This window comes from Oratosquilla oratoria, chromosome 37 (assembly GCF_046742065.1).
Source record: "Oratosquilla oratoria isolate Oo_2021 chromosome 37, ASM4674206v1, whole genome shotgun sequence".
NCBI lineage: Eukaryota > Metazoa > Arthropoda > Malacostraca > Stomatopoda > Squillidae > Oratosquilla > Oratosquilla oratoria.
In genome coordinates, this window is record NC_134813.1 from 4,948,400 (window position 1) to 4,968,201 (window position 19,802).

Sequence of the window (19,802 nt, forward strand, 5' to 3'; positions counted from 1 at the left end):
GCAGGAAGTTTATTCCATTCATTAACTACACGGTTGGCAAAGTTCTTTTTACCCACTTCCAAATTGAATCTATTTCCAGACAGTTTGAGACCATTGTTTCTTGTCTGATTCTCATTCAATGTGAAAATTTTGTCACTTTTGATGTCAATTCCCTTTAAAATCTTAAAGACCTGTATCAAGTCACCTCTGAGTCTACGCTTTTTTAGGGAAAACAGATTCATGTGTTTTAGTCGATTTTTGTATGATTTATTTTTGATATTTGGAATCAGTTTTGTGGCTCGTCGTTGTACTTTTTCTAGTCTGTCAATGTCTTTAATGAGATTCGGTGACTATACGGAAACAGCACATTCCAAATGTGGACGAACTAATGATTTATATAGCTTGTTAATGAGTGATGGACTTTTGAAATCAAAAGATCGCGCAATCAGTCCCAGAATCTTATTTGCTTTCTCAGAGGCTGAAATACACTGCTTGGATGATTTGAGGTCGTTACTGATAATTACACAGAGATCTTTTTCACTATCCACTTTTGTTAACGAATTTCCAAATAACTTGTAATCGTACTTACTGTTATTTTTACCTATGTGCATTACCTTACATTTACTTGTGTTAAATTTCATTAGCCACTTTTCAGACCATTGCTGTAATTTATCTAAATCTTCTTGAATATCTAATTGGTTTAAGTGATCATTTGCCACTCCGCACAGTTTTGTATCATCAGCAAATTTGGAAACAGTAGATTTTAGTCCATGGTCTATATCATTTATATATACTATGAGTAGAAGTGGTCCAAGAATGGAACCCTGAGGAACTCCACTTCTAACAATTTTCCATCCAGAAGTTTTTCCATTTAAAACAACTCTGTTTTCGACCATTCAACCAATTACTAGTCCAACTTAATAGGCTACCACTTATTCTGTGTAAAGCTAATTTAGTAAGTAGTCTTTCGTGTGGGACGGTATCAAAAGCTTTTGCAAAGTCTAGATATATTAAATCTATATTGTTTCTTTTGTCATAATTCGAGATAACTGTGTTGTAGAATTCAAGTAAGTTAGTCACGCAAGAATGTTTCCGTCTGAAACCATGCTGGCTATCATTTATCAAACGGTTACTTTCTAAATGATGTTCGATAGCATCTCTGATGATAGTTTCCATTATCTTTCCTACGATTGAAGTCAAACTTATAGGCCTATAGTTATTTGGTTTCTCTTTGTCACCTTTTTTGAATATGGTAGTAACGTTAGCTAGCTTCCATTCTCTTGGGACATCTCCGGATATGATGGATTTCTTGAAAATAATTTCTAATGGAACAACAATCTCATTTTTCATTTCCTTTAAGATTCTTGGATGCCAACCGTCAGGCCCTGGTGTTTTATTAACTTTGAGTTTGTCTATACACCTTTTAATTTTTTCTTTTGTTATATTTACCGTAGTAAGTTTACCCTAGACTTTTCACAGGTTTCAGTTTGGAGTTCACTTTGAGGTGTTTCGTTTACGAATACCGAGCTAAAATAATTGTTTAAGATATTACACATTCCTTCATTTGAATATTCAAGTTGACCGTCAGCAGATAATAGTGGACCAATGTGATTCCTAACAACCTTTTTATCTCTAATGTAACTATAGAATTCTTTGGGATTCTCTTTGAATTTATCAGCGATTTTCATTTCGTATTGTCGTTTTCTTTTTCTTATTGTCTTTTTTAAATCTCTCTGTATTGATACATAACTTTCAGTCATTAGATGCACCCGAGCACTTATATTTCTTATAAGCCTGTCTCTTTTTAGCGATACTTTTTTCAGTTTCTTTGTCGAGCCACTTTGGGCGAGCCTGATTCTATCTATATACCAAAGGGAGGTAGTGAAGTCAAAAGACACATACCCACTCCCACCCATTCCATTTCCATCCACCATCTTTTCCTCTCTTTCACCATTTTACTTCTTATTACCTAACAAATTTCATGATCTCATGATTTGTGACCTTGTAGCACCCATATATACAATAATGCAAACACTACTTACTTGTAGATGGCTCTGGCTTGCTGGTTATTGAAAAGAGAGGCAGGGTGGGCCATACATCCTGAGCCTCTTCCCATCTGTCCATCAATGCGTCCTGATGACCGAGCTAGGCGGTCCGAAGCTGGCGAACCAAGAAGTGCCACAAGGGAGGGACACAGTCTTTGCCACAGGGCTCCAACCAACAATGTGGAGCAGTATGGAGGAGCTGCATAGTTCAGCAGTGCCGGGTTGCATGCTGGTAGGGCAGATGGCATTCCTTCAGGAAGAGGCGTTAGTCGGTTACATGCAAGTAAAGGGAGTAAGTGTACATTCCTAAACGAGAAACTGTTTATATGAGGGCGGAAAGAGTCCATGCATTAATTTCCTCATCAAGGGTGTATATTTTTTTCATAGCATGCATGTTCAACATATCATGTAAATATATAAGAAAGTACACAAATATTCATTCCATAAACCACCGAGTACTGGTACTTTTATATCTGTAACACAACTGCAGACTACTTTGTGTAACTAAAAATCTTTATTCAAAAGTTCTTAGTGTGAAACAGACAACCACCAAAATGAAAATGTCAGGAAAACTGACTGATTCATGTAACAATTCTACAAAAGTTCTTGGAACATTGAACTATTAATAGGGAAACAAAATCCAACAGAATAAAAGAACGAACAACTACAGCAACTAAATAAAGACATTACGAAACAAATAAACAATTACGGAGAGAAAATTTGAAAAATTAAACAGAACCTATAGATGGGAAAACAAATAACTAACAAACATACATACATATACCAAAGGCTTTTCCCCCTTACAAGGGAGGTAGCCAAAAAACATAGGCATAAAAACCAGGGCTGTGGAGTCGGAGTTGGAGTTGTGGAGTCGAAATTGGAAGCAATTGCGGTGTCACTGGAGTTGAAGTCGATAAAAATATACCAACTCCGACTCCAGTTAAATTTACACTTTATAAGGCCTTCATTTAGTCTGTAGAGTTATACAGTGCACACTCCATATAAGTAGATTATATATAAAAAAAAAAAAATTATAAAATGTAATAAATTTCATCGTCTTATCTTCGTAGTCATTCCACTAAACCCCCAAAATGTCCTTGTGCAACGCTGGCTTTCAAATTTATACATAGACTGATAAACATCCAAAGTATTACTTGAATAAATTAAACATCTCCATTTTACACCTTCTGTTGACACACAGTCACAGGAGCTGTAATATTCCTGTCAAGTTCCATATGCATCGTTTCCATCACTCCATCAGTTTGGTGGCTTCTCCCACTGCTGTGTTGCCAAACAGTAGGATAATTATGATTTCAACTGTAGACTACCACAATAATACTATCTCTTCTCTCCTTTTCCCCTCTATACTTTTTAACACTGAATTATTGAAATAAGGATATTTAAAGTTGAAAAAAGAAGTTTCACATTTCAAACATGTTCAGCTGTATCTTGTTTTGTACTCGTATCAATAACATCAGTTCCAGAACCAGAGTAATGTCCATCGTAATAATTGCATAGCAGTACCATTATGTAGTTAAACCAAGAGTTACTTGTGTCAGTAATTTCAGTACATTAAGACAAAAGAAGGTATGAAAATGTATGAAGTATAATGATACTCAAAAAGTATGTATGATACATATGCCTTTCAGTTATCATACATGTTCAGCTGTAACACTCGACCTTGTATTGTACTCGTATCTCTATATTTACCGTTTCCTTTCAAGAAATTTGTCTAAACTTCTTTTATAAAGTATTTTCATTTTTTTCTTATTTTGTATTTGCAAAACTATATATGTAAAAAAAAATCTTACATTATATTTTTTATTATTAGGTTTGTATATCCTTTGCAAAGGTTATATTTCAACTTTTGTTATAAAGAACAGTATTTGTCTTTGAAATGTACTTATCACTTATTTGCAAAGATATATATTATGTCAAATGTCTTACATTATAGAATCTTTTTTTTTACTGAATTTTCTTCAATATCCTTTCAAAAATTTGGTCTCTACTTCACTTATAAAGCATTAATAAAGAGGTCAAACATTGGAAAGCCACACTATAACATATATATCTATTCTTTGATATAAACCAGTTATAATGATATAAGCCTACACAAGAGTGGAGCGTATGTGTGTTATATAGGCTTTATATAATATGTAGGCTATAATCAGTTAATTACATGAAGAGGAGTCGGAGTCATAGGGACCAAAAATAGAGGAGTCGGAGTCAGAGTCAGAGGTTTTGTGTTCCAACTCCACAGCCCTGATAAAAACCATTCCCACCCATTCCATCCCTAATACACTCCACTCCCCTCCACCCTCTACCTTCCCTCTTGGCATTTCCTGAATGACAAGTCGTCCCTGTATCTTGTCCAATGTCTTGGGTCAGAAGCAGTGTTGCTAGACACAGCACATCCACAGCAAGGCCGCTTCATTAAATTGACTACCTCCACTCTCTGTCCCCTCATGCAGAAAAGGAGAAGACGGGGAGAAATCCCTTCGGGCTGCATCAAATTTTTCTCACCCATACTACCTCATCCCCCATCCCCACACCCATTCCACCTCATACATCACAACATCATCCATATACAACCATTTTCCATTCACCCCTATCTTCTGTCCTCTCCCGTCCTTTCTCAACAGACATTCCCCTCTTCCCCAAAACCCCTTTCACCCCACTGATCCATCTCATCCCAGGTCGCCCCATCATGTTCACTCCCTCCACATCTGCCTTCCATACCTCTTTTACTAGTCTTTCTTCACTCATTCTTTCCATGTGTCCAAACCATCCAAATAATCTTTCATCCACCCCATCTTCCACCTCCTTTACCACCCCTGTTCTCCTCATCTCCTCATTTCTCACTCTATCCAGCCTAGTAACCCCCATCATACTTCTCAGACATTTCATCTCAAACACATTCAAACTCCTTCTCTCTTATGTTCCATGTTTCTGCCCCATAGAGTACTGTTGGCACAATCACTCCTTCATACAATCTCATCTTAGCCTCCATTCACAAATGTCTATTCCTCATTACACTTTTTAATCCACCAAGGCATTTACTCGCTTCTCTCAGTATACATTCTACCTCCACCTCCACTCCTCCCTTTCCTGCCACATTCCCACCCAAGTATCTAAAAATATCCACTTCCTCCAGTCGCTCTCCCTAATTGCTCACTTCCAGTCTGCTGCCACTTTCACCCTTTGTACATCTCATCACCTTACTTTTACCCACATTCATCTTCAGCTTTCTTCTTTCACAAACTCTCCCAAACTCTGTCACCAACTTCCTCAATCCCTCCTCTGATCCTGCTACAAGCGCAGTGTCTTCCACAAACAACTGGCTCACCTCCCACTTCTCTCCATTTTCTTTAACCGTCTCCAATCCCTGACCCACCACCCTTGTATTTACCTCTCACACCACCCCATCAATGTTTAAGTTTAATAGCTAGGGCGACATAACACATCCCTGACAAAGTCCAACCTTTACCTTGAACCACTTACTCTCTCCATTTCCAATCCTGACACATGCTCTACTACTCTTGTAACAACTCCTGACAGCTGCTATCCCGTATATCTGCAATACCTGCCACAGTGCCTTCCTGTCTACCCTGTCATAAGCCTTTTCCAGATCCATAAAAGCCCAAAAAACATCCTTACCTTTTCCTATAGCTTTCTCACATATCTGTCTTACCACAAAAATCTGATCTACACAACCTCTACCTGTCCTAAATCCACACTGTTCCTCACCAATTACTCCCTCTGTACCTCTCTTAATCCTCTCAATCAAGATCCTCCCATAAGCCTTCCCAACTACACTTAACAAGCTAATCCCTCTGAAAGTACTACACTCACAGAGGGATTAGCTTGTTAGCAAACATAGAGAATAATAAAATGATTTATTCAGTTTAACATCGCAAACCCCCCCTTATCAGAAAGCTAGGACAGTGTCCCTTACAGAGGGCTTTGTAATGTGGAATTTAATGAACCATCCCCTTAGTCCAACTCACTGGTGGCAGGATTCTAACTGCCATCACTTCAACCCCCACCACAAGTAGCAATGCTCTTACCAACTTGGCCAGTGAGTATCTGAATGATAAAAAACATGAAAAACATAATAATAATAACCCACATGAAGTAATTGTGGTAACTCAAAATGGAATACCATCACAAAAACAACAATGCAACACTATTAACAAGCACTTCTCTATATATCCAAAACTCTCATGCAGGTTCATACATACATATACCAAGGCTTCTTCCCCCTTACAAGGGAGGTAGCCAAAAAGGGAAAGGCATAAAATCATTCCCACCCATTCCATCCCTGAATACACTCCACACCCCTCCACCCTTCCTCTTTTCTTAGCACCTCCTGGATGACGGGTCATCCCTGCACCTTGTCCACTGCCCTGGGTCAGAAGCAGTGTTGCAAGACACAGCACATCCACAGCAAGGCCGCTTCATTAAATCGGCGACCCCCCTCTCCGTCCCCCCATGCATAAAAGAAGATGGGGAAAAATCCCTTTGGGCTGTGTCAAATTTTACTCAGACATACTACCTCATCCCCATCCCCCTGCCCATTCCACCTCATGCATCACAACATCATCCATATACAACCATTCTCCATTCACTAATCTAATGTCCTCTCCCGTCCTTCCTCAACAGACATTCCCCTCTTCCCCAAAGCCCCCTTCACCCCATCCATCCATCTCATCCTAGGATGTCCCCTCATGTTCACTCCCTCCACATCTCCCTTCCATACTTCTTTTACTAGTCTTTCTTCACTCATTCTTTCCATGTGTCCAAACCATCCTAATACTCTTTCATCAACCCTATCTCCCAACTCCCTTTCCACCCCTGTTCTCCTCCTCACCTCCTCATTTCTCACTCTATCCAGCCTAGTAACCCCCATCATACTTCTCAAGACACCTCATTTCAAACTCCTTCTCTCTTCCTCTCTTATGTTCCAAGTTTCTGCCCCATACAGTGCTGTTGGCACAATCACTCCTTCATACAGTCTCTTCTTAGCATCCATTCCCAAATGTCTATTCCTCATTACACTTTTTAATCCACCAAGGCATTTACTCGCTTCTCTCAATCTACATTCTACATCCACTTTCACTCCACCTTTTCCTGCTACATTTGCACCCAAGTATCTAAAACTATCCACTTCCTCCAGTTGCTCTCCCTTAATGCTCACTTCCAGTCTACTGCCACTTTCACCCTTTGTACATCTCATCACCTTACTTTTACCCACATTTATCTTCAGCTTTCTTCTATCACACACTCTTCCAAACTCTGTCACCAACTTCCTCAATCCCTCCTCCAGTCCTGCTACAAGCGCAGTGTTGTCCGCAAACAACAGCTGGCTCACCTCCCACTTTTCTCTATTTTCTTTAACCATCTCCAATCCCTGACCCACTACCCTTGCATTTACCTCTTGCACTACCCCATCCATGAATAAGTTGAACCGCCAGGGAGACATAACGCATCCTTGACGAAGTCCCACCTTTACCTTGAACCACTCACTCTCTCCATTTCTAATATTGACACAAGCTCTACTACCCTCATAAAAACTTTTGACAGCTCCTAGAAGCTTTCCTCCTATCCCATATATCCGCAAAACCTCCCACAGTGCCTTTCTGTCTACCTTGTCTTAAGCCTTTTCCAGATCCATAAAAGCCCAAAAAACATCCTTCCCCCTTTCCTATAGCTTTCTCACATATCTGTCTTATCACAAAAATTTGATCTACACAACCTCTACCCGTCCTAAAACCACACTGTTCCTTACCAATTACTCCCTCTGTTCCTCTCCTAATCCTCTCAATCAAGATCCTCCCATAAGCCTTCCCAACTACACTTAACAAGCTAATCCCTCTGAAACTACTACACTCACACTTGTCCCCTTTTCCCTTGTAAAGTGGAACTATACAGGCACTCCTCCAGTCCTCCGGCACTCTACCCTCTATTAAACATCAATCTACAACATCCAGGTACAATAGCAATACAAGCAATAACAGATATCTTCAACCAGTTATGTGTGTGCAATATCCCTGGTGAAGAGCACAAATAATTCCCAACCTGAAACCAAATAAACTGCCTGAGAACCTAGCATCTTATAGATCTATTTCCCTTTCAACCACCATATCCAAAATTTGAAAGACTAATCTGTAAGGAATCAAACTACAATTACCCATCTCTCTAAATCAGTATGGATTTAAGGAGGGCCACATCATTAGCATACTATTCACAACCATCACTCAACAAGTACTGGGGAGCTTCTTAATATATAAATACATACATAAAAATAAAGAGCACCACTAGATAGGACAGTATTGGTAGCAACAAATATAAATAAAACTTTTGACACAATACATAAACATACATACATACTACAAAGTAATGTTGTAACATATTCGTAAAATTCAACAAGAACCCACTGTGTTGGATAAGAAGAAATGAAATAGATGATATCCATATATTTCGATCATGGACTGTGATCCTCTTCGGTGGAATACAGAGTACATACATATACCAAGGCTTTTTCCCCCTTACAAGGGAGGTAGCCAAAAAGGGAAAGGCATAAAATCATTTCCACCAATTCCATCCCTGAACACACCCCACACCCCTCCCTCTTATCTGAGCACCTCCTGGATGACGGGTCATCCCTGCACCTTGTCCACTGCCCTGGGTCAGAAGCAGTGTTGCAAGACACAGCACATCCACAGCAAGGCCGCTTCATTAAATCGGCGACCCCCCTCTCCGTCCCCCCATTGCATAAAATGAGAGGACGGGGAGAAATCCCTTCGGGCTGCGTCAAATTTTGCTCACACATACTACCTCACCCCCCATCCCCCCACCCATTCCACCTCATGCAATCACAACATCATCCATATACAACCATTCTCCATTCACCCCTGTTTTCTGTCCTCTCCCGTCCTTCCTCAACAGACATTCCCCTCTTCCCCAAAGCCCCCTTCACCCCATCCATCCACCTCATCCTAGGACGTCCCCTCATGTTCACTCCTTCCACATCTGCCTTCCATACCTCTTTTAGTCTTTCTTCACATGTGTCCAAACCATCCTAATATTCTTTCATCAACCCTATCTCCCAGCTCCTTTTCCACCCCTGTTCTCCTCCTCACCTCCTCATTTCTCACTCTATCTAGGCTAGTAACCCCCATCATACTTCTCAGACACCTCATCTCAAACACATTCAAACTCCTTCTCTCTTCTTCTCTTATGTTCCATGTTTCTGCCCCATACAGTGCTGTTGGCACAATTACTCCTTCATACAGTCTCCTCTTAGCATCCATTCCCAAATGTCTATTCCTCATTACACACTTTAATCCACCAAGGCATTTACTCGCTTCTCTCAGTATACATTCTACCTCCACCTTCACTCCACCTTTTCCTGCCACATTTGCACCCAAGTATCTAAAACTATCCACTTCCTCCAGTCGCTCTCCCTTAATGCTCACTTCCAGTCTACTGCCATTTTCACCCCTTGTACATCTCATCACCTTACTTTTACCCACATTTATCTTTAGCTTTCTTCTATCACATACTCTCCCAAACTCTGCCACCAACTTCCTCAATCCCTCCTCTGATCCTGCCACAAGCGCAGTGTCGTCCGCAAACAACAGCTGGCTCACCTCCCACTTTTTTCCCTTTTCTTTAACCATCTCTAATCCCTTGCCCACTACCCTTGCATTTACCTCTCGCACCACGCCATCCACGTATAAGTTGAACAGCCAGGGCGACATAACGCATCCTTGACGAAGTCCCACCTTTACCTCAAACCACTCACTCTCTCCATTTCCAATCCTGACACAAGCTCTACTACTCTCATATAAACTCTTGACAGCTCCCAGAAGCTTTCCTCCTATCCCGTATATTTGCATAACCTCCCACAGTGCCTTGATAAATTTCCTAATTTTAATATTTCAAATGGACAATGGTCACCACACTGCATTACTACCTGGGCAGTCAACAAATTATTACTATCTTTGGTGAAGGCAGGTGACTTGCCCCGCAAAGCATTAGACGCTACCTGAGTCCTACCCATGTTCCTTCTTCTTTCTCTGTATATAAGACATGCCTTTTGCTCCACTACTCTGTATTCCACCAAAGAGGATCACAGTCCATGATCAAAATATATGGATATCATCTATTTCATTTCTTCTTATCCAACACAGTGGGTTCTTGTTGAATACATACATATACCAAAGGCTTTTTCCCCCTTACAAGGAAGGTAACCAAAAAGAAAAAGGCATAAAAACCATTCCCACCCATTCCATCCCTAATACACTCCACTCCCTCTTATCTTAGCACCTCCTGGATGACGGGTCATCCCTGTATCTTGTCCAATGCCATGGGTCAGAAGCAGTGACTCAAGACACAGCACAAGGCCGCATCATTAAATTGGCAACCCCCCTCTCCATCCCCTCATGCAGAAAAGGAGAAGACAGGGATAAATCCCTTTGGGCTGCATCAATTTTTTCTCATACATACTACCTCACCCCCCATCCTCCCATCTCATACATCACAACATCATCCATATATAACCATTCTCCATTCACCCGTCTTCTGTCCTCTCCCATCCTTCCTAAACAGAAATTCCCCTCTTCCCCAAAGCCCCTTTCACCCCATCCATCCATCTCATCCTCGGTCACCCCCTCATGTTTGCTCCCTCCACATCTGCCTTCCATACCTCTTTTACTAGCCTTTCTTCACTCATTCTTTCCATGTATCCAAACCATCCCAATACTCTTTCATCCACCCTATCTCCCAACTCCCTTACCACCCCGTTCTCCTCCTCACTTCTCACTCTATCCAGCCTAGTAACCCCCATCATACTTCTCAGAAACCTCATCTCAAATACATTCAAACTCCTTTCTCTTTTATGTTCCATATTTCTGCCCCATACAGTGCTATTGGCACAATCACTCCTTCATACAATCTTATCTTAGCATCCATTCCCATATGTCTATTTTATTTCTCATTACACTTTTTAATCCACCAAGGCATTTACTTGCTTCTCTCAATCTACATTCTACCTCCACCTCCACTCCTCCCTTTCCTGCCACATTCACACCCAAGTATCTAAAACAATCCACTTCCTCCAGTCGCTCTCCCTTAATGCTCACGAGTCTGCTGCCACTTTCACCCTTTGTACTTTTACCCACATTTATCTTCAGCTTTCTTCTTTCACACACTCTTCCAAACTCTGTCACCAACTTCCTCAATCCCTCCTCTGATCCTGCTACAAGCGCAGTGTCGTCCGCAAACAACAGCTGGATCACCTCCCACTTTTCTCCATTCTCTTTAACCATCTCCAATCCCTGACCCACCACCCTTGCATTTACCTCTCACACCACCCCATCCATGTATAAATTGAACAGCCAGGGTGACATAACACATCCCTGATGAAGTCCCACTTTTACCTCAAACCACTCACTCTCTCCATTTCTAATCCTGAAACATGTTCTACTACTCTCATAAAAACTCTTGACAGCTCCTAAAAGCTTTCCTCCTATCCCGTATATCTGCATAACCTCCCACAGTGTCTTCCTGTCTACCCTGTCATAAGCCTTTTCCAGATCCATAAAAGCCCAAAAAACATCCTTACCTTTTCCTATAGCTTTCTCACATATCTGTCTTACCACAAAAACCTGATCTACGCAGCATCTACCTGTCCTAAATCCACACTGTTCCTCACCAATTACTCCCTCTGTTCCTCTCCTAATCCTCTCAATCAAGACCCTCCCATAAGCCTTCCCAACTACACTTAATAAGCTAATCCCTTAAACTCCTACACTCACACTTATCCCCTTTTCCCTTGTAAAGAGGAACTATACAGGCAATCGTCCAGTCTTCCGGCACTCTACCCTCTCTTAAACAAACATTAAATAACCTCACCAGCCAGTCCACCATAACTGTACCTCCTTTTTTTAGACATTCTGCATGGCATCCATCAAGACCAGGTACCTTACCTGCTTTCATCATCTAAACATATCCTTTCAAAAAAGAACATTGAGTTGGACACCCACAACAATAACAAGAAATGGCTGGGGAAAAAAAAATTGGATGGATAAATGTACAGAGTATCCCATAACGACCACTTATGGTGAACCACAAGAATGTACAATGGAGTCTCCCAAGGAGCTTACTATCACCTGTACTGTTCAATCTATTCACAAGCGAAAGACATCAATTCATCTAATACATCCCTCCTTTAGAAATACAAAAACCACATTGACACAACAGCATTCAGGCCTCCATCCTGCATTGAAACAGTACCAACAGAGAATAGGCCTGGTCTGGGACTCAAATTGCTCTAGACGAAATTACACCACAGATGATATAGAGTGCCTCATTCTACAATGTTCTAGTTTTACCCTACCTGACGACAACACAATATTTCTTCCTTGAGCAACATGTGGGTCAATTCACAGGCCAATAGAGCTGTGAACTTCCTGCAAGAGAGCTTCAACAACCGATTGATTGACTGGATATAGCAATAGCTACCAAAATAAAATTCATGCAACTACTCCCATCTTACCTAACTGCAGGTAAATTGATTATATATACATACATACACCAAAGGCTTTTTCCCCCTTACACGGGGAGTGGCCAAAAAGAAAAAGGCATAGAAATCACTCCCACCCATTTCATTTCCCATATATTCCACTCCCCTCCACCCTCCTTCCTATCTTGGCACCTCCTGGATGACGGGTCATCCCTGCATCCTGTCCACTGCCCTGGGTTAGAAGCAGTGTCACAAAACACAGCACATCCACAGCACGGCTGCTTCATAGATTCGGCAACCCCCACTCTCCATCCCCTCATACAGGAAAGGAGAAGACGGGGAGAAATCCCTTTGGGCTGCGTCAAATTTTTTCTCATACATACTTCCTCAACCCCCATCCCCCACCCACTCCCCCTCATGAATCACCTCATCTATACACAACCCTTCTCCATTCACCCCTATCTTCTGTCCTCTCCCGTCCTTTCTCTACAGACATTCCTCTCTTTTGTAAAGCCCCTTTCACCCCATCCATCCATCTCATCCTAGGATGCCCCCTCATATTCACTCCTTCCACCTCTGCCTTCCATACTTCTTTTACTAATCTTTCTTCACTCATTCTTTCCATGTGTCCAAACCATCCTAATACTCTTTCATCAACCCTATCTCCCAGCTCCCTTTCCACCCCTGTTCTCCTCCTCACCTCCTCATTTCTCACTCAATCTAGCCTAGTAACCTCTATCATACTTCTCAGACATTTCATCTCAAACACATTCAAACTCCTTCTCTCTTCCTCATACATACATATACTAAGATTTTTTTTCCCTTACAAGGGAGGTAGCCAAAGTCAAAGGCATAAATCCACTCCCATCCATTTCATCCCCATCCCTCCCTCTCTCTTTTCTTAGTTCCTCCTGGATGACAGGTCATCCCTGCATCTCGTCCACTGCCCATGATCAAAAACAATGCAAGACAGAACATCCACAGCAAGGCCACTTCATTTAATCAGTGACCCCACCCCCTCTCCGTCCCTTCATGCAGAAAAAGAGAAGACGGGGAGAAATCCCTTCGGGCTGCGTCAAAATATCATTCACACACTCCCCCACCCACTCCCTTCCATGTATCACAGCCTCATCCATATAAAATGACTAAATATTAGTTAAAAGAAGTCATTCCTTCAAAGCATACACAGGCCTACGATACAAGGAGGTGGAGCAGTTAAGAATCATGCTTGTTGTCTTAAGAATTGGAGAGCAATTCACTTCCCTAACATTAGAGTTTTTGTTCAATTTTAAATCTAAATATCTAAAATCAAACTGCATTTTTTCAATGTTAAATCAAAGTATCTAAAATCAAACTTCATCATAATTTTTCAACAGTATCAAAGTCTAAAAGAAATTAGGATGAACACAACTTATAGAGAAATATACCTTCTATTATCCTGCTCTCACCTTTTCTTAAGGCTTCTTGTGCATTAATGGGTTTGCCTGAGGTACCAGGTAAGGCAAGGGCAGATAAAAGTGTATGCGAGCATTCCAATAGGTAAACACTTGGAATTTCTGGAGGGCGCTTATCATCCTGATGTCTGTTAAGATAGGTGAAAAGAATATACTGTAATACAATGAGTACACTAAATAACTCCAGTTTCAGTAACCACAATGTGAACTATCTTCCTTCTTCTCTATAATGTAAATGAATAAGTAAGTTTGTGTTACCTTCACCCTACTTTTTGACGTACTAGCTCTACTTCTAATTAGCACTGTTTTAATTTAAACGGCTGTTTACATAAAACAAAAATCAATGAGTGTCTTCAAAATGATGACAAATGATGATTACAAAATTTTTACCTTTGTTCAAACACTTACTTATTAATTTCTGTCAACTTGTTGGCAATGAAGTTGATAACTGGAACCAACTCATCATATGCAGGTGCTATAAAATCACTTTCATCTTCCCCTGTTTCACCTGCTGTGGTTTTCTCATCTGATTCCTTTGAAAACTTCCGGGGATTTTGTCTTTCCTGTTCTACACTTTCCTCTTCTACAGAGTGGGGAAAAAAAAGAATCACCGAGATTCACAAAATATAAAATTATCTAACAATAATTTATGAATTATTTATTCATTATTATTATTTTTTTTTTTTGCTGAGCATGAGATAGGAACACCACCCACTTTCATTACTCTTATCAAATGTATCTTATTTCACTCCTTCCTGCTTAAATTATGTGAATATTGCACATTACCTTCCCAGCAATCCTGCCAGTTCATCTACCCACCTTTCCCCTGGTCTACCCATAACTCTTGCTACTGGAACTAGATATCTGCATCCTCAAAGGATGTTTATTTCCATCCATTCTAATAACAGGACTACACCATCTAAGGTTGGCTTGTTCTACTCTCTCCCAATCCCATTTGTATCCCAGTCCCTTCATGAATACTACTGTTCCTTTCTTTGTCATATTTCATAATTAGGTGCTGCTATAGTGTGAGATCTATCTCCCATTAGCACTATAGCATGAGGTCTACCATTTCCATACATTTATTTTAGCGATAAACACATATTTTGTACATAACTTAGGAATGACTTAGATAATTGGATTTCTAATTACATTCATATCAAAGGAAGAAAGGTAAAAATAAACATGTTATATCATATCAAAGGAAGAAAGGTAAAAATAAACATGTTATCATATATTTCCATACATTCATTCTAGCAATACACACTTAGTACATCTTCTAAGAATAACACAAAAAGGTTAGGTTAGGTCATGTGGACAGGTTACGTTTTTTATGTATTTGGGCAGGACACATGTTTGATGGACAGGTTGAGGGGAGCGTCCCAGAGGAACGTGGGTCATGTGGTAGACCTCAGGCTGCACCTGGGCAGGCGACATATGGTGGTAGACCTCACACATTAGTAGCACCTAGAATTATATATATATATAGCCATCAAGCACTTCATTTCCTTTGCCTCCCAAGTGGCTTCTCTCTCTTCTGTTCATAGTCCAGGTCCCACTCCAATACATAGTCAGCACTATTGTTTCTTAAACCCTTTTAATGAGCATGGTGACTAGGCATGGGAAGGGGAAAATCCTTACCCTTATCACTCCATCATATTTTTATTTCTTTATTAATGTTTATCATATAAAATATACTTACTCAGTAGCTGTATGAGGTGTAAAATGGCCTGTGAAGCAGCTGCAAGAGAAGCAGTTCGAAGAGCAGCACCACCTCTGCCATAGGCAGCACCACAAACACCAACTATGTGTGTAACAATGTGGCCTGACAAAGATACCCCTGGTACACAGCTCATACTCAGCAACACCTACAAAAATAAATAAAATAAAAACTAAATAAATATATAAATATGCTGCTTAGGAAACTCAAAATAAATTTACCCTTTCACTAAAGAGTGTATCAGCTGAACAAAATCATGTGGCAGCAGCAACTAAAATAAATTATCAAACTTGTAAAACACAGCAAATGAATTGAGTCTCAAGATATGTTTAATTCTTTTGTTATGGAGGAAGTTTCTGTTGGTGATAAAAAATTACTTGAATCACAAAATGCAGTGAAAGTGTTAATACAGGTCTACTGCACCCACACTAGCATGACTGCATTCTGCCCACCAACCAGCTTTAAAACAACAACAACTGAGGATACGCCTGGCCAAAGAGTCAAATTGCCCCACTAACCAATAATATGTAAGAAAATAAAGCATATGTGACAAAATAATTACCTTCACTATATCAACCTGTGCATCCTCTCCATGAAGTGGCAACGACTGAAGTGCCCCCAAGAACTGTGAAGCCAACCATGTGGTTTCATCCTCTTCCTCATAGGCACTGTGGAACTGACTATCCCTTAGAATCTATAAAACAAAAATAATATCTTACTCTGGAAATTCCCCCAACAAGAACACCAGCTGATAAAAATAGAAAAAAAAAAGCATTCTATCCTACTAAATACCAACATCAGTACCATCACTATTATTCATACATCCCAATAACACCTACCTTTACTCTATTTCCAAAAACTTTCTATTTTTCACATAGAACCAAATCAAAGTTATCTCATTTCTCATCAAACATTTCCATCCCTGACCCATATATACACTATAACATATATTTCCACCTTGATTAAAAACATAGCAAGTAAACTGTAAAATACAAACATTTTAATACAGGTACCTTGTGACATCCTGCAACTGCAAGAGTTACAAGTTTGGAATACTTAGTTTCAAGTGCAGCCTGGATAGCATTCAGGCATTTGGAACGCAATTCATGAGGAGGGCATCGTAACAACCCTGCTTGGGATTCAAGAAGACCTATGCCAAAGGAGAAAGCTAATTAATTTAAGTAGGAATAAAAGGAGAGGCTATACAAAAATAACATGGAATTTTAGAACAGTGAAACACAAGAGAATGTATCAAAGCTACTAATGATTCATTTCAGACATACTGATAGTTCTTGCTAAGATAAACTGAGGGAATGAGCTCAAAATGAAGGTGTTGTCTATTTTCACTAATCCCTCAGACCTCATGACTTTAAAATTCTGGGTTGTGTTCTAGTATCACATAAACACATTTTTCACATTTCTTTTTTGCATTTGTACAATATATTTCTTTCTATGGAATAGTTACATTAGGTTAAATAAGCTCAGGAGTTATTGGATAATTTCATGTTAAATATCTGTGCACGACTGGAATTCTACTAATTTTTTTTCTAACTTGATGCAAGACTATTGATCCAGTAGTAGCCCTAAGAGCAAAAATAAATTCAAAGATAAACCTCAATTAAAAAGTTCTGAATACTTTCAATATATATATATATATATATATAAGTTCTGAATACTTTCATAAATATATATATATATATAGATATAGATATATATATATAAATATATATATATATACACTTACCTCGTGCATCCACAGCTGTATGTCGAATTAATTGAAATTTGCTGTTGGAGGACTCCCGGATAATCTGATCTAGTACCTCCTCCATATTTCTCTCAATTACAACAACTTCACCACTGGTTTAATGCAGGGTAATAGTCTTGTGTGTCCCCTGAAAAAAACTCCCTGTAAGCACACAGGAACAAAACAATTACAACAGCCACAATACTTGTAACTTGTTACATGTTACTGCATTAATCAGAAACTTTGATGTTATTATTTCTATAATTTATAAAATGGCATTAGCTCTGAAGTTCTAACAAGTTATATCAAGTTCTCTTGCTCAGTCAAGTCCAGAAGCCTGAGGTCTTAGTCACTTTGATAGAGTTATCATGAACGTCTTCAATGACTATGTGCATGATCATGACCTTGGCTTGAGCCTTGATGAAGAACTTTTAATCCAAGTATGCAGGGTTCTCTGTCCCATTAACATAGACCACTGTCGAAAAATGTTTCTAGAGTTATTATCATTGGCTAATCTGTACAGTTATGTCCATATAAGCGTGTTCCCCTGTGGGGGATATATTTATTATTAAGTTAACAGATATGGCGTTTTCAGGGCTGGTATCCCAAAAATCACTTGGAACATTTTTACGAAGCCGTGTCTGTATACTTTCAATAAAAGTAATTTTCATACACATTTTCTTAATTATATTATTATTATATTTCATCAACTGCCCCATTTTTGTAGTACTCCCATATTTCCTTGCTTTTCAATGAATCGTGACATCGTCCCTGTGAGCACAAGCGTATCAACTGAATATATTTGGTGGTTGTTCTCACAAACATTATTATCGTTGAGGACTATATCTCATTTATACTATAGCAGAACTACTGCATTTCACTTCCGATAAAATAATTATAAATATTCCTTTCGATCTTTTACCTGCTCATTGTTGATGTAACCCACAATAAATATGGTTTGACACGTCAAACATCTGTTTGACGTCTAATACACCGAAGTTGTTTGTAATGTAAGAGATTTCTAAATACCAAAATAATATATATTTGCAAAATTATATCACTTATGTACCTTAATAGTATATTTATAATTGTCTAGATGAGCATTATAATTAATTTCATAACTAAGTTTTGTTTATATACGGTATTAGATACCCCGAATATTTCTTAGAAACTCACACTTTAGTGATCCATCTTTGCACGACCCCAAATCTGGACGATGTGAAAGATAATATAGATAAAATTTGTCGGACTGTATAAAAACCAAAGAAAACAAAACGCACACATCTATTTGAGTGTATATATACATAAATATATATATATACATATACATATATATATATATATATATATATATATATATATATATATATACATGGATATATACATATATATATATAATATATATGTATATATATATATTTATATATATATGTATATATATATGTATATATATGTGTATATATATATATATATATATGTATATATATATATACACACACACACTCACAGATATGTAGATGAGATACCACGAGCATAGCTCCCCTTCCCGTAAAATACAACTAGGTAAATACACACACACATATACATACATACATACATATACCAAGGCTTTTTTCCCCTTCCAAGGGAGGTAGCCAAAAAGGGAAAGGCATAAAAACACTCCCACCCATTTCATCCCTAAATACACTCCACACCCCTCCCACCCTCCCTCTCATCTGAGCACCTCCTGGATGACGGGTCATCCCTGCACCCTGCCCACCGCCCTGGGTCAGAAGCAGTGTCGCAAGACACAGCACATCCACAGCAAGGCCGCTTCATTTAATCGGCGACCCCCCCTCTCCGTCCCCCCTTGCATATAAGGAGAGGACGGGGAGAAATCCCTTCGGGCTGCGTCAAAATTTACTCACACATACTACCCCAACCCCCCACCCATTCCTCCTCATGCAATCACAACATCATCCATATACAACCATTCTCCACTCACCTCTGTCTTCCGTCCTCTCCCTTCCTTCCTCAACAGACATTCCCCTCTTCCCCAAAGCCCCCTTCAACCCCATCCATCCATCTCATCCTAGGACGTCCCCTCATGTTCACTCCCTCCACATCTGCCTTCCATACCTCTTTTACTAGTCTTTCTTCACTCATTCTTTCCATGTGTCCAAACCATCCTAATATTCTTTCATCAACCCTATCTCCCAAATCCTTTTTCACCCCTGTTCTCCTCCTCACCTCCTCATTTCTCACTCTATCCAGCCTAGTAACCCCCACCATACTTCTCAGACACCTCATCTCAAACACATTCAAACTCTTTCTCTCTTCTTCTCTTATGTTC

At 39.6% G+C, this 19,802-nt stretch overlaps 1 protein-coding gene across 6 annotated transcripts in view; it reads right to left on the minus strand.

Annotated features, from left to right (window-relative positions):
• Positions 1–18,679, minus strand: part of LOC143019507 (brefeldin A-inhibited guanine nucleotide-exchange protein 3) — a 659,822-nt gene extending 641,143 nt beyond the window's left edge. For 3 of the 6 annotated variants that reach the window (XM_076175183.1, XM_076175181.1, XM_076175180.1), the window contains exons 1-8: positions 18,393–18,475; positions 17,471–17,632; positions 16,740–16,876; positions 16,289–16,420; positions 15,709–15,874; positions 14,415–14,589; positions 13,980–14,134; positions 2,022–2,274 (exon numbers count right to left, since the gene is read on the minus strand). In XM_076175183.1, coding sequence (XP_076031298.1) covers positions 2,022–2,274; positions 13,980–14,134; positions 14,415–14,589; positions 15,709–15,874; positions 16,289–16,420; positions 16,740–16,876; positions 17,471–17,555 — 1,103 coding nt within the window. In that variant the 5' untranslated portion in view covers positions 17,556–17,632; positions 18,393–18,475. Of the gene's footprint in view, positions 1–2,021; positions 2,275–13,979; positions 14,135–14,414; positions 14,590–15,708; positions 15,875–16,288; positions 16,421–16,739; positions 16,877–17,470; positions 17,633–18,392; positions 18,476–18,646 lie in introns of those variants that run through there. The other 3 variants (XM_076175182.1, XM_076175186.1, XM_076175185.1) reach the window with 3 other exon arrangements.
• Between the last annotated feature and the right edge of the window lie 1,123 nt (positions 18,680–19,802).